The 24282-nt window shown below is 42.4% G+C and overlaps 1 protein-coding gene across 5 annotated transcripts in view; it reads right to left on the bottom strand.

The window, feature by feature from the left end:
* The window catches only part of LOC145401030 (uncharacterized), a 512459-nt gene that overhangs the window by 160948 nt on the left and 327229 nt on the right, over positions 1–24282 (bottom strand). For all 5 annotated transcript variants that reach the window (XM_080273401.1, XM_080273403.1, XM_080273405.1 and 2 more), the window contains 3 exons: positions 10995–11208; positions 8786–9023; positions 4771–6140 (listed from right to left, as the gene is read on the bottom strand). In XM_080273401.1, the coding sequence (XP_080129527.1) occupies positions 4771–6140; positions 8786–9023; positions 10995–11208 (1822 nt within the window). The remainder of the gene's footprint in view (positions 1–4770; positions 6141–8785; positions 9024–10994; positions 11209–24282) is intronic.

Raw genomic sequence — 24282 nt, 5'->3', positions numbered from 1 at the left:
TTATTGTCATCGTCATCATCTTTAGTCTGCGTTGGTTCACCACAGGTCATAGACCTTACGTGCCTTGGATCATTCTAGTATACAATGGCTATTGGTAACTTCAGTTCAATCTCATCATAAATATCTAAGTGTTTTTTTCATCTGTGTCTGGGTACTTCTTTCACTCAGGTTCTGCCAAGGCAGTTTTCATATCTTGCACGTTAACGAAATTTTCTGGTAGTGAGTGAAAGTATCACTGTTGTCTAAAAATGGCTTGTCTGAAGAAGAAAATAATATTAAATTACTTTCACGTCGTTTAGTACGAAAATGTAAACACACACACACACACACACACACACACACACACACACACACACACACACACACACACAAACACAAAAACACACACACACACACACATGCACACTTTTCAAAAATGAGTATTTATAAAAGCATTCAGACCAGCACCCTTCATCATCCCCTCATAATTTTCATAGTCAGTCCAGAGCGCCAGATGAAGTGGGTGAACGATTATCTTAAGTCATAATAATACACATCTCTCAGGTGTTGAATCATCACCTTAACAAGACAAGAGCTACGCGGATATAAAGAAGAACGATTATTAAGTCAAGAGCGAAACCCCGTCATTTTCTTCAGTCAGCTCCATCACCTGAGGGGATGGTATCTAGTAGACTCCCTCTTGAGGTTATAAATTCACAATATACGGTGAATTAAAGAAGAGATATGGGTATTAAGGGGTCACTTTTCCAATCTGGGTGCATATCAAGTCTCTCTCTCTCTCTCTCTCTCTCTCTTTTTTAAATCTTAAAAGGTGATGAAAACTAAATGGTTCTCGTGAGAGAGAGAGAGAGAGAGAGAGAGAGAGAGAGAGAGAGAGAGAGAGATTTGTGTGCTTAATGTGATTACTGTATGTGCGGTTTGCGTGCTCTTTTGTGTGTGTGTGTGTGTGTGTGTGTGTGTGTGTGTGTGTGTGTGTGTGTGTGTGTGTGTGTGTGTGTGTGTGTGTGTGTGTGTGTGTGTGGTGTGTGTGTGCTCTCATTTATGTATCTACGTGCCTTCTCGTGTGTGTGTGTGTGTGTGTGTGTGTGTGTGTGTGTGTGCTCTCATTTATGTATCTACGTGCCTTCTCGTGTGTGTGTGTGTGTGTGTGTGTGTGTGTGTGTGTGTGTGATCCGAGTACAAGTGCAAATTATTGAAATGTACATGACGTATCTAAATGTGTTTGTTTGTTTGCTTGTTTGTATGTTTTGCTTGTGTTTGTGTAAGTGTGCGCGCACATAAGCTTTGCGTGCGCCCACGTGCATGTGCGTCTGCAAAAACCAGGTGTTATCCACGTGCTGCAGGGGGATGGGGTAGGGTAGGGCAGGGAGGGGGGGAGACGGAAGGTGGTGTATGAAGGTGTGGTGGTGCAGTCGGGGAGAGGTGGGGGTGGGAGGAGAAAGGTGTGTGAGGGGAGAAACAGGGGGATGGTCAGTCTTGCTCCCCTTCCCCCTTCCCTCTCTCTTTACCCACTCCTCTGCATCCCCCCCCCCTCTCCACCTCTTCCCTCGACAATGGCTGGCTCTCTGGGGGTGAACAGCTCTGAGCGGAACCAAGAGGGTGAGAGCGAGTGAGGCAGCATTTCTAGCCCCGGAATTCACTTTACCACTGTTTTACCATTATCTTGAGGGCTTCTACTTGATTTTTATTTATTTCCAGCTGCCTCCTTTGGTGTGTGACTGTTTTACATCACCTACTCTCTCTCTCTCTCTCTCTCTCTCACACACACACACACACACACACACACACACACACACACACACACGCACACACACACACTGGGAAGGTCCAGATAGCTTTATGCTGAACAAGTTAAATTCTGTTTTATGTTATCGTATTCCACTAACAGTCTTTCGTATACCATAAACATAAGCACAAATAAAGAAAGAATAGCACAAATTGACCTTGATTTTTTTAACCAATACAATGCGCTTTAAAAGAATACGGAAGTTACCATTATATAAACTAACTCACGGATGCAGAAAAGCTCCGATATGTACAAACTGGCTCAAAAATATAATAACTTTAATAGCTACGTCACTGAGATTTTTTTTGTACCCTAACTATTTCTATACGATTTTTTTTTCTTAGTTTATTGGAGAATTTTCAAACTGTAGGATTTACATATAACCTTCTTTAACCTCTATATTTCTGGAGATCTTTTCTACAGAGGAGCTGTTTGTAACCGAGGAGATATTGGCTATGTGTGTGTGTGTGTGTGTGTGTGTGTGTGTGTGTGTGTGTGTGTGTGTGTGTGTGTGTGTGTGTGTGTGTGTGTGTGTGTTTTAACTTACTAATATGACAAAGACGTCGTCGTACCGAATGAGTTACAGAAATTCCTACAAGAAAATTAACTTTACCTTTGTCATTATAGGGAAATTCGGTCTTTGGCGCTGCAGGCAAATTCGACATTTCACATTAAAAGTAAGTTTGATGTTTGGCTTTACAAGCAAATTCGATCTTTTACGTTTAAGGCAAAGTTGTGACAGCATGCTCTTGTCATGCCTCAGTCCAGCAAGCCCTTCCTTGTACACACCCGCAGCAAACACTCCGCTCGCCCCCACTCCACAGTTCAAAGGAGGCGTGTGTGCACCTGGAGTCGTATGTATCAAGGATCTTCAACAGTTTCTACGATAAATTAGTCTTCATTGCACTTAACCTATGCATCTTGTTCGTTCCATTTCCCACTCTATTATTCAACTTAGTATGGCTGTCACGTATTTAGGAGCTGTGGAGTTGTTGTGTATGCAGGAGCTAGGTAAATTAAGACAAAAGCCCAAAGTATTGATCTTACGCACAATTTAAGCGTACGGGAACTGACAAGGAAAGCACCCCCAAAATGTTGTGAGGCTTGATATAATCTGCAGGAAGGTGGTGGATGGAGGGAAGAGTGGAGGGGCTTAGGTCAGTAAAATTTATGAATACGTTCCCAGAAGAATCATTGCAAATCTGAGTCCATATTTACAAAGATCTTAGTCAATTTCTACCATAAGCAAGTCTACATAAGTTAAATATTATCAGAAACCAATTTGTCTGGTTATATTTGCACTTTAATAATTCGAGCTCACTATTCAACTGTGGATCACTGAGCTTGTTCTAACACCGCTTCCCTCTTTTCAAAATGTCTCCCCTCAACTGAATAAATATAGCATGTAGATACCAAGGACAAAATTTTAAGATGTTATGACGTGTATGGAGTAAGATCGAGACACTTTCTGAATACGTTCGCTGAGGCTTCATTTGCACACCTGGAGGCATACGTGATCGCCGCTTTACCTGTGAGCACACGTAGAGGGCCACGCGTCACCTGCTCACCGTAATGCATTATTTACCAAGACAACACGCTCCCGTCACGCCCAGCCCAAGTGGATGACAGTGACGGATGTGCAAGCGGTTTGAGACTCCTACTTGGTCATCTAAAGTGTGTGTGAGGTACTGTGCAGTTGATGCTTAACTGCTGTTTTGTCATATAAAGCGCCTCTGTTACCGCGTTACTGTGCACTTTATGTCTGAGCATGTTTTTTGCTATACCGATGACATAGATTGATGTGCAAGGGGGATGCGAGACACCTGCTTGTTTATTTAAGGCGTGTGTGTAATACTGTGTGTGCATTTGATGCTTGAGCTTATTTCTGTGCATTACTGTACTCTCGAGATGCTGGAGAGGGACGCCTTCGTGTGGTACCTTCGATATAACTGAGTGGAACAACTGCCTGGTTATATAAAAGTCCCTCATCTACTTTCCTATCTTCCGAAAGGAGGGTGGTGAGCACCAGAAAAAGACAGCTTCAGCCTGCAGTCTACTGAGTTTACATTTAAGATGAGTCTAGGGAGTAACAACAACAAAAACAACAACTGTGCTTCTGCTCATGATGTGCTCGACTGCACCCAACGTGGATGGCAGTGACGGATGTGCAAGCGGTTTGAGATTATTACTTGGTCATTTAGTGTGTGTGTGTGTGTGTGTGTGTGTGTGTGTGTGTGTGTGTGTGTGTGTGTGTGTGTGTGTGTGTGTGTGTGTGTTTTATGAATGTGTGTATGGTATGCAGATAATGGCATCTGGTCATTGAGACTAGTACTATCTGGGTGTTGAAACCATTTATCTGAAAAACAGAATATACAGTAGCTCATTCTTCCATTATTTGACATTCACACACACACACACACACACACACACACACACACACACACACACACACACAACACTTACACATAGACAAACACACACACATATGAAGCATATACGCTGATATAAGTTTGTTATTTTGCAAAGATAAAAAACAGATACAAAAGACACACGGAGAGGCAAACTCAAACTTCGCACAGCAACACACACACACACACACACACACACACACACACACACACACACACACACACACACACACACACACACCGGTTGGCACCCCTCCCCACATGCACACAGGTGGGTACTTACAAACTGTTAGATACAAAAAAAAAAAATCCCCCCCCCCAAAAAAAAAAACACCCCTCAGACAGGCAAACGCACACACAGGTTATGACGTATATCCTCATAAACATACATGTACAGTAGACAAACTGTAAAAAACACATTCACACAAACGGTAAAACACACAGGTAGGTGGTGCACACACAAGCTCACAGGCATACGGAGCGACCTCTGCTAACCCAGGAAGCTGTGTTGCCTCAAGCACATGGGTGAACAACCAGCTGACAAAATGTAAACAGAAGATGCGCCTCAACACTCACCGGGCGATGGGATGTCGGGCTCTCTGTCTCGGTCCCCCTCCAGCGAGTCCTGATCACAGTCGGCGAAGATGTCATCGATTTTTTTCTTCTGGTCCTGCTTGGCTTTGAGGACGATTTGCGTGGACTGAGGAAGCACTGATCGGTTGTTTTTCGGCGTGTCGTACTCACTCGATTGTGGGACGGAGCGAACTTGTTTTTGAGGGGAATCGTATATGTGTGTGGCCGCCCTAGGAACGTCGTAAGTGGCCCCCTGAAGCACTGAATTCCCGCTGACTGTGACCTTATTTGACCTCGATTTCAGGGACTTGAGACTCCCGGTCTTTTTACTGGATTCGACGTTGGTGTAGATATTAGACTTCCCCCCACCGGAGTCGACGTTCATGTAGGTGGGCTCTTTGTCCTCCAGATTCTCATACACAGGGACGTCGTATTTGAGATTCTCGTAGTGGAGGTCATTGTGAACTTTATCGTAATGGTGGTGTGAGTTGGTGGGCCTTGGACTATCGTAGATCACCTCCCCCGTCAGGTGAATGTTCTCGTAGTGGTTGTTCCCCTTGCAGAGGTTCTCGTAGTAGGCGGTGTTACCAGAATCCGGAACGTGCTCGTAATCTGGTTCTGGGACTCTGTCGTAGTGTGGGTTGCTCGGGTGTCCATTGTATTTGACTCCGAGGAGAGATGACGATCCCGATGCTCTGGAGGACTTGCTCTTACTGCCCTTGTGGCGGGGTAGGGATGCCGAGCTGTACACTGGCTCCTGGACGCTCGCTAAATCCGGCGTGGACTTCACCATTGTCTTCTTGGCCCGCAGGTATTTCACAGACTCCAAGATCTCATCCACAGACGGGGCCCTTTGCAGTTTGGCTTTACTACTACTACCAAATTCGTTATAATCACTGGCTAATCCATCGTTGAAGCTCTGAGTCCTCGACAAGCCACTCGTGTTATAACTATTATCACTCGTGTAGCAATTCAACCCTTCTTTGAAACTCTGTGCACGCGTGAGAGTATCTAAGGCACTGTTATATTTCCCTATACCGATTCTTTCCTTGAACAGACTCAAGTTGTCACGATCACACTCATTACTGGTATTGCTCGAGGAAGACACACTCTTAAAGTTCAGGTACGGCTTCCTCCTCGGTAAGGTTACATTGCTGCTGGGCACATCCTCCGCTTGCGTCTGGGTATGTGCCTCTGCCGCCGAGACGCTAGGCGGGTCGGAGTGAGCGGGTCGGCCTGACAGCGAGGGATGTGAAGGAGGGACTGAGAGTGACTGGCTCTCGGCTCCCCCCGCCCCGCCACCCCCCTGTCCAGTGCTGCCATCTACACTCACCCTCGTCCAACTGTTGCTCCGGCTGCGCTTCCCACTCCAGCTGAAACCACAGAGGTAATTATAAGGTATGAATCAATTAACTCTCACGGGAAGAACCGGCCAAGGTACAGTACAGGAAATATTTGTTGTGGAATGTCTCTGACAGTTGTACAGTGATCTAATGAAATAATATAACTGTGAAGTAACTGCATCAACGAAACAAAGTCAATTAGTTCTCACGGAAAGAAATAGATGAAATAAAATGCGGGAAATATCTACAATGGAAAGTAAGAACTGCTAATGACATAATAAAGTATAATTATCACTGTTAAGCAATTTGAGCTCGCAGAATCTGCCAAACTTAAGCAAAGAAGAAATATTTTCTCTGGACGATTTCTCAATAATTCTACATTGCTTTAATGTAATACTGGAAACAATGAATTTCGGTATGTAAATGAATGAATAAATAAATAAATGAATATCTCTGTCTATATCTATCTACCTTCATCTATCTATCTATTTGTATACACACAAACACACACACCTCGCAGTGCCACACTTCACAGTGCCACACCTCATGCTGCCACACGTCTCATCGCCAAATCTCACAAAGTCAAACCTTGAACGTCCACACCTCACACGTTACACATTATAAAGCCACATTTCATTCATATCTTCTACTACCCCACCTCCTGCCTTTCAGTGCACAGAGACTTTCCAACACATTGTATCTGTACAAGAATATATATTGCCATACCTTTAACTGCTGTTTCTGCCCTTTCTTCTTGCACAGAACTTTTCTAACAATACGCGCAAGAATAAGTACTTAATCCTTTGGCGGCAGTGGATGTTCCCGGGTTAAATATTCTTAATCATCGTCCAAGAAGTTTGACGAGATAGTATTTAACAGCCTTGCTGCAATAAGTAATTTCAGAGCTAACCTGGGCCAGAACAGGATGCAAAGCTCGCGTATCGCAGGCATAAGTGAGGAAACAATAAACCTCAGGAATTTTAAGACTAACCACATAGAGTGAGTTTACCGTTACCAAGTCCATTTACAGAACATCCATCACGCTTCATCACGAACAATTAGCTGCCTGTCCAGTGAAGCACATTATGATTCTTTGGGCGTAGGGTGGCAGAAGGCGGAGGAACAGTATTGGAACGAGAATATCATTATTAACATTATCATTCCCATCATCATTCCCATCATCACCATTACCATCATCACCATCACCATCACCATCATTACCATCATCATCATTACCTTCATCATCATCATCATCATCATCATCATCATCATCATCATCATCATTATAACCTTACTTTTCACAGTGAATGGAGATATGTCAAGTTTAGCTGCATCCTGGTTGAAGCATTTAATTTATCGACAGGGCTAACTTCAGTGCTCGACAGTATAGGATGGTAGAAAATTCTCTATGCATCAGAAGACACAGCCACATTTTTAAATGACACAAACAACACTACCACACCTACACATCTAACACTGTCACATCATACACTGCCATGCCTCACATTGGCACACGTCGCAGTCACATCTCACATTACCACACCAACCCACTGCCACACCTTACACTACCATGCCTCACACCAATCCACCTACACTACGATGCCGCACATTGCCACACCTCACAGCCATACCTCACACTACCTCACCTGCCCATTCCTATGCCACAGAGAGTACAGTACTACACTTCACACTCACCTTTTACAATCAAACCCATACGTCACACTACCACACCTCACACTGCTTGCCTCACACTCGTTTCACTGCCTTATCTTCTCATCTGTCTCTTACTGCACTGAGACTTTTAACACCCTGTATCTTTACTTCTCCTGTGTGGTGAAAAGAACTGGAAAGAGAAGACTGTGGCCTAAAAAATCTGCATGAGAATATTCTTAATGTCAAATACAATCCGAAAATTTCTCTTTTGAAACGAAAATGTTATAATGATATATTTTATAAACTTCTCCCAATTGTCTCAGCATTAAGAACAATAATTGTCACTCGTGATAGAAGAACGATTTTCGAACAATATTTTGAAAAGCAAAAGTCTGTCCCGTAATTTAGGTATCCTTGCCTCCAGAGTATGCATCCAGTGTATTCTAACTAGCCTGAGTTGTTTTCCCACTTGTATCTGGGGCTTGTATTGTGCAATGTAACTCGTGGTTCCTTGAGAGAAAGGCGAAAGCACATCTCTGTCTTCTGACTACACTGCCGGAGGGGTATTGTTCTGTAGCAACAGTATGCAACTAGGAAGATAGACTCAGCTTCCCACGCGAAACTCGTCACACGCTCCTTTGGCATAACAGTCACGCCATTTGATGAGTTCTCTGTATTAATATTCATATCCTATAGGTTACTCCTTCAATGGGAAACTAGATGACGTTGATACTGCTGAAGATGATTGCTGATCAAAATGAATATGAAGAAAATGAAGCTGATGGAAGGTAACAGTGGTACTAAACAATGATGATAATACAGTGCATGTAAAGCTGATGGAGACGACGGTGATGATGATTCTGAAGATAAAGATAAAGATAATTTTGAATATGAAGAAAATGCTGACAAAAAAAATCACTAACAGTATGGTGATGAAATACTGTTGCAGATAAAGATTGCTTTGAAGATAAAGATGACCAGGCTGAGAACAAAATTACTCCCAGACAACACTAATGGCTCACCTGATATCATCCTGGTACTGCGGACGACCATTGATGAAGAGGACTTGCTCGTACGTGCCCGGGTCGTCCATGAGGGCCAGGTCGTCCTCGTAGCCTTCCCCGTTCATATCCCCGCTGCCGTTTGGACTAAATTCGGGCCCCTGATCGTCCGAGGCCACGCTCCACGCCTCACTGCTGCTGCTGCCATAACAACTGCTGCCCCGGGATGACCTCCGCCGCGTCTCCTTCTGCCGGGCCCCTGAAAAACAAAGTAACAAAGAGTACAGCAGATGAAATTCTATCCACTGCCACATTATTATACTTTACTATATGACACACAGGAAAATACTTTACTCGAGAAGCTAAGCACTTCGTTAACTCTTTCGTCTTCTACTGACGCATTGAATTACCTCATACAGGCTACCAAAAGATGATTTTTTCTGGCGAGCATTTTTTTTTCTGTTGATGGAAGTTTCAGAAATTAAAGGGTTGAAAACTTTCTCCATTAACCCCAGGTATGAAAAATCGTCTCTCATCTAAAATAAATTGCGTGGATTTCAATCAATCAATCAATCATTTCCTGTGGCACCCTCGGGGATGCATAGGGCCTCGATGAACTCACACCACCACATCCTATCTTGTGCTAACTCCTCAAGATCTCCCCAACACTCATCTCCAGCTTCCCGTCTCATTGTCCTCACCCACGTCTCTTTTGGCCTTCCTCTACCTCTCCTACCAAGTGCCACCCACCCTGGTGTACCTTGTACTATTCCCTGTCTCCTATACACATGTCCTAGCCACTTCCATCGTGAGAACCTAACATATTCATCGACCTGCTGCACTCCCGTTATTTCTCTAATTCTACTATTTGGTATCCTTTCCCACCACTTAACTCCTAATATTCTTCTAAGTGCTTTTTTTTCAAACACCAAGAATTTATTTTCCATAGTCACTGTGCTGTACCAAGACTCGTGTCCATAAATTAAGATACTCCTAACCATTACCTTATAAAGTTTGATTTTTATATGCACAGAAAAATTTTTATTATTCCAAATATTTTTAAGCATTCCCATTGCCTGATTAGCCTTCTTTAACCTTTCCTCGAATTCAAAGTTCCAAGAACCATCCTTGGCTAAATAAGTACCTAAATATTTAAACCTATCAACTTGCTTTACAACCATACCTCCAATTACACATTCCTGCGCATTTTCCATATTCATATTGATTATTTCAGTTTTTCCACAATTAATAGCCAAACCCACCTTGCGACCTTCACTCACCAAACAGTCCAACACTCTCTGCATCTCTTCTGGCCCATCACAAATCAAAACTATATCATCTGCATAATCTAAATCCAAAAGTTTCCTGTTCTCTCCCCAAAGTATACCTGCACCGGTTTCTGTTCCAACGCGTTTCATAATGTAATCAATGACCAATATAAAAAGTAAAGGCGATAGAACACCACCTTGAATTACTCCGGACTTGACTTCAAACGAATCACTCAGACAACCATCAACCATCACTTTACAAAATGTGTCCTCATGCATGTTCATAATGACCTTCACAAACTCCTCTGGTATTCCATAATGTCTCATGATCTTCCCCATAGTCTCTCTCGAAACACTATCAAAAGCCTTTTCAAAATCAACAAAACAAAGACTTAACGGTACTCTCATTTCATTAACTTGCTGCATCAAATGCCTAACTATAAAGATCTGATCATTGCAACCACGTCCCTTTCTAAAACCAGCCTGTTCATCCCTCAGAATACCCTCAACCACCGGCTCCAACCTATTTAACAACACTCTACTGAAAACTTTCAAAGCTATCGGTGACAAAGAGATTCCCCTCCAATTACCACATTCACTCAGGTCTCCCTTCTTCGGAACTTTAACAATTACACCATTCTTCCAAACTGATGGTAGTAACCCCGTCACCCATATCTTATTGAATAGCTTGGTCAAGATCATTATTAATCTATCCCCCTCCACTTTAAACATTTCCGGAAATAAACCATCCTCCCCTGCTGCCTTATTATTCTTTAACTGTTTTACTGCTTTCTCCACTTCTGCAAGCCTCAACTCTCCTGTTTCTATATTTAAATCTTCCTGAGCAGACGGTATATCCTCTTCTGGCGTGGATTTAGTTTGAATAAAATATCCAGGCACGACCATGGCACCGAGAGGGTTGAATAAATGCTAGTCGCAAAAATTCAGCACTTTCTACTAACCCAACGACGAATTTTTGGCGTTATTGGCGACGAGGTGGGCGGCCCGCTGGAAGAAGGCGAGGGAGTTCTTGAAGGAGGGTCCCGCAGGTGGGGAGCGCGGGTCTCCTTCCGTATCCGAGGCCGCCGCGGAGGACACTGTCAGGCCAGAGTCTCTAGGGCTGGACGACCGACTCTCAGATGAGGCCGTCTCCTTCTGCCGCACCTTCAGGGCCTGCTGTAGGAGAGAAGAGAAGGTGAAATTAGATCAGTTATTTCTATTGTGTCATTATCATCAAAAAAATAAATAAATAAATATAAACAGGAGTAAAACTACCAACAGAAAAAGAAATAGATAAGACAAAGACGTTGATGAACACAGAGTCTCATCAACAACTATAAAGACACATACAAACAGTTATAGTAATCATCATCATCATCGACAACAATTAATTCAGCAAAAGAAAGACAAAGAACATAATCGTTACCGTCATAGTTTCATCCTCACAATAAGCACAAGTTCGGTATATTGGTACAATACTTCATCATCATTATTATCATCATTATTAACATCATAATTACCATCATCATCATTATGATCCTAATTCCCAACGATATATGCAGTAGGCAGGGTCCAGAATTCAAGGGAGGAAACACAGAGAAGTAGGAGTATTTTCCTTTTCACATCACTGCACTATGGTGACGTCTCATCATACTCCTCTTACAACCATTTTTTTTTTTTAAATCGAAGGAAGGAATGGTTGTAGAGAGGGCGTTCGCAAAAGACTCCGGTAGACCCTACGGAAGATATATATTTTCTTTTTTCTTCTATTTTCTACCAGGAGACTATTCAACTTAAGGGAGAGGACATTTCAGGAAAAAAGAACATCCAGCACTGCCCAGCTCATTTTACACTGCCATGCTTCACCATTATAAAACAATGAGTAAAAAAAAAAAAAATTGAGCTTCGTCTGTGATACTGACCTTTCATTCAAGTCGCCTCACACTCACCCAGCCATTGTCAACCTTTTTCACAATAAACAGCTGGACTATTACGTTGACATTTTAATATTCCGGCCTTGATGTTCAAAAGCCGAGCCCCCAATTATCACACGTTATTCAGAAGTACCTCCAAAGATTCCGTAGTAAATCAGTTTTGTCTGGTAGCGGGTAATTTACTGACGTCAAAACTTGAATATCTTAACAATAATCGTCCCCCCCCCCCAAAAAAAAAAAGCCCCCAATTATCTCAGATCAGTAATATTTCCACTAAAATCGGTCACATTCACATATGAGTTTTGACTGACCATGTGACTTTTGAGAAGGGCCTTATTTAACCTGATATATTGATCTAGAATTGAAAAAGTTTATAGGAACCTGCATTTTAATTCGATGGCTGAGAGCTGTAGTCTGGGAGAATGTTTGGTTGCTTTTCTTGTCACACACACACACACACACACACACACACACACACACACACACACACACACACACACACACACACACACACACACACACACACACACACACACACACACCCGGGTTATGCAAGCAACTCTTATCTCACTTAAGAGGTTAAAGGTTAAAGCCCTGCCAATCCACAAGTTTTATGACTGACTTTCAAGTTTCTTAGCTTCAGCATTTATTCTATTTATCGATGGTACACTTCTAGAAATTGGGTAACTGAGATAATTATGAGCTATACATACAGACACAGTTAAGCAATATTGAACAGTTCGATAGATATACAGGCAGAGAAATATAGCTTATACATCGAGACAAACAGGCAGACAGTTACACATAGTTACACAGATGCACTTTAGGAAACTAGCAAAATCGATGAGCCGCACATACATACAGGCAGACAGACACACTAAAGAAACATTAGACAGTTCGACAGAAAAATGGATGGGAAGATATATACGTAGAGACAAACAGCTACGCACCTACACAACTCGACCAAAGTTACATTGAGTGTCATGAGAAACTTTCACTGCGGTAAGGAAGACACGCGATCCCCCGCTTGCGGACAAGGGGAACAAAATAACCAGTGGACCTGAAGTATGTGTGGATTTGTGTGGATAATCGCTGTCTGTCTATCGCTCTCTGAGTGTCTATCTTTCCGCTGCTATCTCCTTCCGTACACCTGGCGATCTAGTTATATCTGTCCAACCAGAGGCATATCATAAAAAAAAAAGAAAAAAAATCGCTCCCGCCCAAAATATTGATACCATCACAGGTCATCATTCTCTGCCAAATAACCACATAAAATCACTGAAACTTAGAATACCGGAAGGAAAGAAAAGTTTCATAGAGCTGCAGAACATGACATTCACCTATTGGCTTCTGAAGAGTATTAAAGTATCGTACTCTGGTTACCTCTAGCCAATTTCATTCAGCTTATTTTTTTTTCTTGTTTGGAGGTGAGTTTATTTGCCAGTCCTGTACTACCCCTTCACCCTTGTACACGAAAGCTCAGCGTGTTCAAGTTACAGTTCATATTCTACAGGAGCACCTAACAGTGACGGGACGCAAGGTGCGAACCATTACAAACCATCTAAATCAACACCATGGCACTGTTAATTCATCTACAGTAGAGGACACCCCAAGAAGTCAAAAGTCAACGTGTTTCATCAGCTTGTCAGTCAGCAAGGAAAAAATGCGTCAAAGAGTCATTTAGTAAGTGAGTCTGTCGATCAGAGAGATATATACAAATCAGAGAGTGAGTGAGGCGGTAAGTGGCTCTCCCAGGTGTTGTGGCATTGTGTTGTGGCACTTGAGGGACTTTCACACAGCCTGCAGTGAGTTAGTGAGGGGGAAAGTGCTCAGTTCACCGCCTCACCTGCCTCTTATTCCACTGGTTATCGTAATTCCTCCTGTCCCCTCTGACCCTCCTTAATTCACTGTCCCCTATCCATCATTACCCCTACCCTCCAAGCCTTTTCCTCACTCCCTTCCCTGTTACTCCCATTCTTCCTGCTTCACTCTCCCCTACCGTTCCTCTCTTTACTGCCCCCCTTCCTCCTCTCACTGCCCCTCCCTCCTTGCTCCTCCTCAACGTCCCTACTCCTGCCCCCCACCTGCACCGTCGCTACCCCCCTTTCCACTCAACCCCCTTTACTGCCCCCCTCTGCATTTCCCCCTAACGCCCAGTCTACCTACCAGGAAAAAATGAGAAGAAAATAAACAAGACAAACCTATCGTGAACCGCTTCCTTGTCTAGTGTATAATTTGGGGAAGCGCGTATACCGGAACGCAGAGAATAACGCTGAGAATACCACGCACTCGTTACTGTAATGCATCCTGTCTTGTCGGTGAGGACATGCAAAATTGTACAGTTTCTGGTATTCTGCATACTTTTAAAATCACTTCCTTCCTCCTCACCCCCTAAGAAAAAGAAAATAATTCAAAACACACTAAAATAATAAATAAAGAATGCGTTTAGTCAGACTCCTATATACTGTACTTAATTTTAATCATTTATTGTAAACTGATAGCTAACGTTTAATACTGATGTTAGCTAATAAGTATAAAAAGAGACTTCGTACTGAACAGAATGATCTATTGTCAGAGAAAATTTCATGTATAGAAAACTGAGATAATTAAATTTCTTGGTGCACGTCTAGTACTCATAAATCTTATCTAGCACCAAATCCAGCAACAGTTTCATACTACAAAAACAAGACCCAGACGATTTTTTTTCGTCGTGTTTCAATCTACTTTCTCTCCTTATACTTGCTGACCCCAAAAAACAATGGATGGAGGCCCCGCTCTCCTCATGAATATTGAAACGAACGGGCGAACATTTCTGGTAACCACTCGATCGTGTTTTTTTTTTGGTTTTGTTTACAGTGCAAAAATCGTAAATGAATGCCCCACATGATAAAGCAGATATAGCAACTGGTCAGAGATGAAGTGTGAGTACGAGGCGCAAAGAACCAGATGAACGACATACGATTTTGACGAGATCATCAATTGAGATTAGATTAGGAAACGTCGAGAAATTTTACGACAACAAGCCGTCATCATCATCATCATCATTATCATCATTCCCTTGCTTATCATCATGAACACATTTTCTATTTCCCACTCATAAAAATAAAATGCATATGTTCTAGACACTGGATAAAAAAAGGAAAATACCAAAGTAGGTTCACTACAATTAGGGCCAATGTAATGAGTGAATGGACCATATCTTCATTCAGTCCTTGTTGAATCCTTCGAAATTCATTTACTGCTGCTACTACTACTACTACTACTGCAGATGAGTGCAATAAAGCTGAGGGTAAAAATATTTCGATGGTGACTTAACAAACTTGGAATTTCAATACGTCACACTAAACGTTTGAATTCATTGCAGGTTCTAATACATACTTTTTGTGTTCGCTGTGTTATTGTGGGATTTGAAAAAGAAAAGTGAAGTGTAAACAAATGCGCAAAAGAAAAACATAGCCATAAAGAACACATATTATAATCTGCTTTTTTTTTTTTGGGGGGGGTAGACTTTTGCATATAAGTAAGACACCCTTCGGTTTAAAGTTTTCTCTGAAGAATACGAGCCTCCGTTTTCTATGAACCGTCAATTTCTCTTTAGTCAACCCTAGGCAGAATCCGTTCTCTGTAAAGCAGCGAGCCTCCCCAGCAGCGCACACCAACACCTCGTTTTCTATACAACACAATATTTTCTTTACTGCCAGACCTCAAGCCACTTAAATGTTGAAATAACGGACTGGCGGTTATGACAATGCAGGTTTTTGTTGCTGTTTGTACTTGGCGGGAGATATCGTTCACGGTTTATATACCGTAATATTAGTAGGTAATCTTTATTTATCTATTTATTCATTTATATACTAATTTCAGTCGGTCTTTCTCTACTTGACATCTTTCTGTCTGCGATGTCTATCTAGTCATCTATTTTTCTCTTTATGTGCCCGTGTTAGTCTGTCTACGGTTATTTATATTTATACATTTACTTCTATTCAGACTTCATTATGACCTCGTATGACACGCCATCAGTCCTCATAAACACCTACACCTTACCCCTTCATTTTCCTCCTAGTCTGCACATCTACTTTCATCAACAACTACTTCCAGCCAGTCTCACACTCGATATCGTTACTTTTCAATGCAAAGTAAAACCAAAGAGAGAAAATGATATATTATTTAGCCGGATGACGTGTATCGTATTTTATTTTTGCTGCAACCAGACGATTTTACTTAAGCAAGCCCTTAAGTAGTGGAGGGGTTATTGAAGCTACATCTAACCCATACAGTTAAAAAAAAAAAAAGTGAGAGTTACTTAGTTTAATAGTTTCATGTAATTCCTCTTCCAGTTCGAAAAATCTATATTAAACCGAATAAAATCGAGGCAGCAGGAATAAGTAATAACATAAATAATTGTAGTGAAGAAGTTAATTTCTCCAGTTCGGCCATGCTTAATAAAACCCTCACAAGAACGTATTACAACAATGACGTCACCGTGATGAAAGGGTTAAGGTGCAGGGACTGAAGGTTTGAGGAAGGGAGGTGGTGTATGAGAAGACAGGGAGTGAGTGAGGCAAGGATGGTGGGTAAGAGACAGGGGTGGCGTGTTGTAGGGTTAGGTAGAAGGGTGAATGATGGAGCAACGAGGGTGTGAAGCAGAGGTGATGAGTGGGGTAGGAGTGGGGTAAGACTGAGGTAGGAGTGGAATAAGAGTGGGGTAGGAGTGGGCTGAGAGTGAGATATAAAAGAGATAAGAGTGAGGTTGGAGTTGGGTAAGAGTGGGGCAAGAGTGTGGTAGGAGTGGGGTAAGAGTGAGGTAGGATTGGGGTAGGGGTGGTGCAGAGAGTCAAACTGAGGCAGGGTGGGTGTGAGGCGAGGATGGTGTGCAGTTAGTGAGACAGAAAGATGTAGGTTGGAATTAAGAAGATGATTAAGAGCGAGTCAGAGAATGAGGTTGGGGTGGAGAAAGCAAGAGAGGGAGAGAGGGTCTAGCAGGGTAAGAGGCAAGGGTAATGTGGAGAGTGTGGCAGGGGGAGGGAGCGACGCATGAGGGAAAGCTGAGGCAGGGAAAATGTGAGGCAGGGATGACGTGAAGGAGTGAGACAGGGGAAGAGAGTGAAGCAGGGGGAGAGAGTGTGGCAAGAAGAGTGAAGCAGGGAGAATTTAAGGCTAGTGTGATGTGGGGAGAGTGAGGCAAGGAAAGTGAGACAAGGAAAGTGGAACAGGGAGGATTTTTAAGGCTAGGGCGATGTGGAGATATTGAAGCAGTGAGAAAGTGAGGCAGGGAGAGAGTGAGACTGCTGGAGAGTAATGAAGGGGTTAATTAAGGCTGTATCCAATCCCTCCAGCTCGAAGAATCCCCTCTCGCCTGAATAAAACTTCGTGGAGGTACCACAGAATAATAAAAATAGGCGTCATCTTGGTAAAGGTGTTGATGGAGAATATTATCAAGTGTTCCTTAATCTTTGGACGACGACTGGCTCCTGAAACAGTTACTAATCCGGTGTTCTAAGATATGAAGAAGAGAAAGTTACCGACATTTCCTATGAAGACAGTACAAGGTGAAGCAAGAGCAGAGAAACCTAAGAGGGGAGAAGTGGAAGAGTGAAGCAAGAAACGGGGGGAAGGGGAGGGGAGAAGAGGAGAAAGGACAGGGGAAGGAAAGGGTGGGACAGGTATACAAGAGAGGACAGCAGGGGAGGAGAGGGGAGGGAAGAAACGAGGAAAGGGGTGGAAGGGAGAAAAAAGCAGGAGAGGAGAGAAGTGGAAGAACGTGGAGAGGAGGAATGGGGAGGGGTGTATGTGTGGAGGGGGGGGGGAAAGAAAGCAGGAAAGGAAAGAAGGGGAGGGATGAGAACGAAGGAAATGGGAGGGGGGGGGAGGAGAGAGTGAAATACAGACTGGGCAGAGGAAGGTCTGCCATCGTCCCACTAACACACACTGCAAGGGTCAGGGAACAGAAAACACACACACACACACACACACACACACACACACACACACACACACACACACACACACACACACACACACACACACACACACACACACACACACACACACACCATCATCATCATCATCATCATCATCATCATCACCACCCTCATCACTGTTCACTACAGAAAAAGACCGCTCTTAGCATTCTCCACTCCGACCAATTGCCTGTCAGCCTGATCCCATTTCTCCAAAAGATGATCCAACCTACATCTCAAAGAACATTTTTGCCACTGAAGGAGAACAGAATAGAACAGAATCAAGCTCTAAACCAGGCCAAGATATGCACAATGGGAGAGAAAAAACTTGCTCACTTATCCCACATCAAAGCAAAATTAATTCACAAGGAAGAAAAGGATTAGGGTGAGGGTGAGAGTGACGGCTGGGAGGGGAATGGGGGAGAGGAGGGGATTGGAGGAGAAGGCAGAGAGGAAAAGGGGGTGGTTGGGAGGAAGGAGGAGAGGTGAGAAAAGGGAAGAAGGATGAAATGATGAGAGGGAAGGAAATGGGAGAATGGAAGAAAGGAGAGGGAGGCTGAGAAAGCAGAAAGGGCTTCAGGAGAGTAAAAAGGAAAGCAGGGGGTGAGGGGAAAGAAAGGCATGAGGGGAGCTATGAGAAACTAGAAGCTAGGAGAAACTAGGAGGAGGATGAAGGAAGAGGAGAGGAGAAACGGAACTAAGGGGTGAAGGGTCTGTGATAGGAGAGAAAGGAGAATAACAGTGGAGGGTGAAAAGAGAAAAAGGGCTGACAGAGGGCTGATAAGGAAGAAGGAAGTGTGTGAGCAAAAATGAGGAGAAATAGAGAAGGGAAGGATATGGAAAAAGGAAATGAGAGAGGAGAAGGGGTCCAAGGAGAAGATGCTATGAGGGGAAAATGTCGAGGAGAGACTGAAGGAATCTAGGGGAATAAAAGGAATCGGTAAGGAGAAAATAGAGAGAGAGGGTTTATGGGAACGGAGAGAGCTGAGGAGAGAGAAAGGAGAGAGAGGGGAGTGAGGGGAGAGGGTGTGAGGGTAGAGGAGGCGCCAGAAGAATGGAGGGTGGCCTGGTGATGCAACGGGGCCAGATAACGTGAATTAAGTCAAATAAACCCACCCCTCAGCCGGAGGAGGTGCGGGCTGTTACTCTTCACTCTCTAGACACACTCTCACACTGGGACTTCAGTAGGCTCCCGGGCACTTATCTGCTAGCCATTTATTTTGCGTATTACACGTTAACTCACTGACAGCGCGGGATTTTCCTCGTATTTTTGACTTTTCGGTACATTTTTATTAAGATCATCATCATCATCATCATCATCATCATCATCATCTATCTTTATTCGATTCTGTTACTCTTCCAGACAAAAATACAAGGCTTAGCACTACTTCTCATTAACTTCAAGGAAATGCTTTTTCTTATCTGACGACTTTATCTAGCTTAGGAGAGAGATATCTTGGGCAGTGGTAAGCATTTTTTTCCCAACGCTTTTCACTATTCTTTCAAATCAGTTAAACTGTATTCAGATTTGTCACAGAAGCAGCTAACAGTTTAAATAGTATGAATGAAAGATATGTAAAAATTCAGTGCAGAAACATCGAATTTCATTGTAAAAGCGTGGTGAATTTATGAGAAATTTTGCAGTTGTCTTGGCGCTCACTTTTTCTAGCACCCCCTGAAAGGCAATATAATATACAGTCTCACTAATTTTGTGTTCTTCTTTCCAAGGCAAGTTTACCTATATTTTCAGGGATATATTTGTACAACTATTCAGCTCTAAAACAATATCCTCAAGCCTTTTCTCTTGCCATTAACCTCCAGCCACTCAGACATAATGTGTCCAGGCAATACAAAAAGAACGGATCTTAGGTTCGTCTCTTTTGTATGACTCTTGCTCAAAGGGAAGGGATAATTTTTTGCAGAGACTGTGCTTTGTTCCCTGCTTTCTACACACACACACACACACACACACACACACACACACACACAGTTTCTCTTTAGTTTATATCCCCCGTCTCTCTCTCTCTCTCTCTCCTCCCACTAGCCAATATCCTCAATTCTTATCCTCACATTCCTGTGTCATGACACCTTAAGTGAATGTCCAGACGTGAAGAGAAGACATGAATTGAGTTTTTTGCGTTCAAGAGATTTTTACGTCATTCTATTTTTAAGTGTATTACGTGCGTTATTCAGTTTTATTACGGACATTAAAAAATCCTCGTGTTGCAGAAGACGCTGACACACTCTGCACTCAGCCACATAGGCTTTACACCCACTTCCGTACCACACAATGTCACACCACACACTACCAAACCTCCAAGTGCCCTCCCACACATCACCACACTTCACACTGTCATATCTCACGCCACCACGCCTCACACTGCCATACCACTTATTACCACACCTCACATTGCCAAATCACGCAATATCACTCCTCACACTGCCACACCGCAGTGTCACTGCTCGTGTACACCACACCGGCATACACCTCCCGCCTTCAAGTACATCAAAGATCTTTTTAACAAAGATCTGATTAACTCCGTGCCTTTTCGCTTGCATATTTCATATCTTGCCTTCACTGCACACGTGTGAAAATCTTGGTACCAATATAAAAGTGCCATTCCTTGATCAAATATCCCAGAGAGTTGCTAAAAAAAAAAAAAAAAAAAAAAAAAAAAAAAAAAAAAAAAAAAAGTGGCACTCTTCTCCTGAGCTGAATACAATTGTCTGGCGGCAGCAGGAACAAATCATACGATGTCATTATACCGACGAGGTTGATGGACATCATTTTTAATCCAAGTACAACTTCACGAAAGATATATACAACACCAGTGTAATCGGAGGTGCAATGGTGCTTAAATCGGCGTTTCAGAAAACTTTTCAACAGTATCGGTTTCTTAAAAGTCGAAATTAAATGGTTATTGACACTCAATGAAAAGTTAAGAAAAGCCATTATTACAATGTCCAATTTTAAGTGATCTGCCTGGCTGGAGCAACACAGTGAATTAAACTACCCACGTACAATCGCCTGAGAAAGCCTTTTCCTCACAAGTGTCTGCGCTGGAAAGAAAACAAAACTCTCACCGATTTTATAATAGAGTTCCAAGGTAATTGAAAGTGATATGACTCGTGACGTGACAATCGATACCGGTGCTGTTCTGTAAATCTTTAATTTGCCAAATCCAATATTTTTAAGAAACATGATCACTTTCTCTTGTTTTTACACATTCTCCTTTGCACTTCGATACTAAATTTTTATGACCTGTATCTGATGGAATTAACCAACAACAGTTTCGTCATTCCATAACGTTGTAAATGAGGAACAGAACCGCATGGGAAAAAATATACCTGACTATTGAAACTGTGTGGCCATATTGAAGTTACAGCTGTCTCGGAACGATTTAGACCTTCCTCATACTTGCAGAGGATCCAGATTTGGTCGAAATTGTTGTACTTACATAATAAGGACAATTTCAGGATGATGTGGATATAATTTCTTTCATCTGAATAATTCACGGCAGACTAATTGACTTTACAATAATTCTTTCTCAGCAGGTCTGTCCCCATATATATCAGTCTAGTTAACCAATTAGATAGCAAGATTACTATCAACATCATTCTGGCATATTCGAGGGAATATACTCTCTCACTCTTTCAGTTTCTCTATCTTTTTACCTCTCTAACTATGTAGCCTACCTATCTATCTGTCTATCATTCCATTAGTTTATCTATTTACTGTCCGACGCCACGTTCTGTAAAGAGTGGCCTCTGCGAAAGGCTCCCAAGCTATATCTCTCCCTACTCAGTAACGACCTCTCTCCCAAGCACACGCACCACCCTCCCTACTCTTACCTTATCTCTCCGCCCTGTTCTCCGTCTTCCTCTCCTTGAACCATCAGCAACTCCTCTCTCTCTCTTACCCAATATCTCACCTTCTGGCTTGATGAAAGTTGGTAATACTGTCCCTAAGTTAGTATTCATTTATATAATCACTTTCAGATATTCTCTCGCTCATTTCTTGCTGTGTTTTCGTTTCTTTAAAAACAATACTCCTCTTCATACGTAAACAAAGGGTGCTTCAAGATTGTTCGTGCCATCAAACTGTCCTTATTCAAAGGTCATCATTAACAATACCGCCATTGTAATTACAGCCCTGTATCTCCTGTTCTGAATGAGTTCGCTAGGTATCAGAAACAAACAAACAAACACAAAAAAAGGCTCGACATCAAGAATACTATTATCAGAATGTAAAGTAAAGCGAGGCTAAACATCTATGCACTTGCTCAAGCTTTATAAATTTGTTCTAATATTCCCTCAATCCTCATTACCACTACCTGTATAAGTGCTGATCAAGAGTACGAAGAATGATGCTGAGGAGAGGGAAGTGAGAGGAAGGAATGTGAAAGAGTGAGAGGAGAGAGTAAGAGAGATAAAAGGAAAGTGTGCTAAGCCATGGAGAGAAAGGATGGGCTGCGTGGGAGGTGCCGTACTGAAAAGAAAGGCGAATATTTGGAGAAAGCTATGTGTAAGGAAGGAGATCGAGAATGAAGACTTAGATGACTGTGAGAAATTATATTATCTATGAATTTCAAAGGCATGCATGTGGTCCATATTCCTTGAACGCTCTGACAATCCTTCCTCATTTCAGTATTCCTTTGGCCCACTTCATTTTTAATAGTACCGGTATTGACAGTGATGTGTGAAGAGGTGAGTGTTGAAGAGACAATAGGTGAAGGAGTTTGTGGACTTGGGAGAAAATGGGAGGAAAGAGAGATTGTATAAATTGTGTGGGGAATCTGAGGAATGCCGAGGTAATGTTTGGAGAGTTTGAGGAATGTGGAGAGACTTAGAGTTTGAGTGAGAACTGGCTAGAGAGACTGGGGGATGGACAATGTTGAGAAGGTGCTTGTTGTACTGAGGAGATAATATTGTGTCTCGATTATAAGGAATGCTGCGAAACCGACAGGCTGAGTGGATACCAGGTTGAAGGACTGAGGGACAGAAAGAATGATAAGATTAAGACTAATGCCTGTCGACTACTCAAGAATAATTAAGGAAAACAATCGATTTTTTTGTCATGTTTCAGTCATTTTCTATAGGACAAACTAACAACAGGCTAATATCGTGGTCCCTAATTATACAGATGGGTGAATAGTAATAAAGGGAAGTCAAACAACAACATGAGCTGCCCAAGAGAGAGAGAGAGAAGAATGTGTGTGATGGAACCGAAGGATTGGGGTGGAACTAATTCAAGGGCACCAGTTCAAATGTGCTCGGACCGGAGAAAAAAAAAGAAAAAAAGACAGAGCAAATACTGGAGGTGAGAGCAATGCAGACTTCAAAAAATAAACCTCTCTAGATATTTATACTTCAGACTAACTGGAAGTGGGAGCAAAGACGCCCTCCAAATTTGGGCTTCTGCAGATATTCTCTTTAAAATATTCGAGGTAAGACCAGTGCAGACTTTGAAAAATGAAGCTTCGGCAGATATCATCATTTCAAAATATCTGAAGTATGAGCAGAACAGATATTCAAAAAATGAGGCTTTCCACATATTCTCATTAAAAAAAAACAAGATGATGAGAATACAGACTTCCAAAATAATCTTTGCTAGATATTTTTATTACAGAATATTCGAGGTGAAGAGTTAAGACCAATGTAGATTTCCAAATATTATGCTCTGTCATATATTCTCACGGTAAAATTTTGGAGTGAGAGCAATACTGACATCCAAAAATTATGCTCTCCAAATTTTGTCGCTTTTTAGACTTGTCAGGCCAGCGTGAATCCAACTGACCACGACTTCTCGGTCGGTGTCATTACGGGGAGGCGAGTTTACGTGAAAGTGATCATTGCAGGAGTAAAAATTAAAATGAGAGAGCCGCAGTCAATTATCATAAGGAAAAAATGTATTCAGCTGGGATTGAAAGGTGTGTGTGTGTGTGTGTGTGTGTGTGTGTGTGTGTGTGTGTGTGTGTGTGTGTGTGTGTGTGTGTGTGTGTGTGTGTGTGTGTGTGTGTGTGTGTGTGTGTGTGTGTGCTGAACTCGATTGCTTTTGTGAATCACTTAGGTGTGACTGGTCGTATGCAAAATTCCGCTAGAAAGTGTAATGTTGATCAGTGTAAATGAATGCAAGCGTGAGAGAGAGAGAGAGAGAGAGAGAGAGAGAGAGAGAGAGAGAGAGAGAGAGAGAGAGAGAGAGAGAGAGAGAGAGTATATTACTAAAATAAATATGCTTCACAAAATTATAGGCTCAGTAACATGCATACATATTTAAGGTTTGGGGAGGCGATGTGAGATTACTAGACAGTGGTTAAGATACTGTGTCTATTGATATCTTTTGTTCATCCCACCAA

Source organism: Coenobita brevimanus, chromosome 54, assembly GCF_032717465.1.
Source record: "Coenobita brevimanus isolate Jiangsu-jjx chromosome 54, ASM3271746v2, whole genome shotgun sequence".
NCBI classification, from domain to species: Eukaryota; Metazoa; Arthropoda; class Malacostraca; order Decapoda; family Coenobitidae; genus Coenobita; species Coenobita brevimanus.
This window is presented reverse-complemented; position numbering and strand designations above follow the sequence as displayed.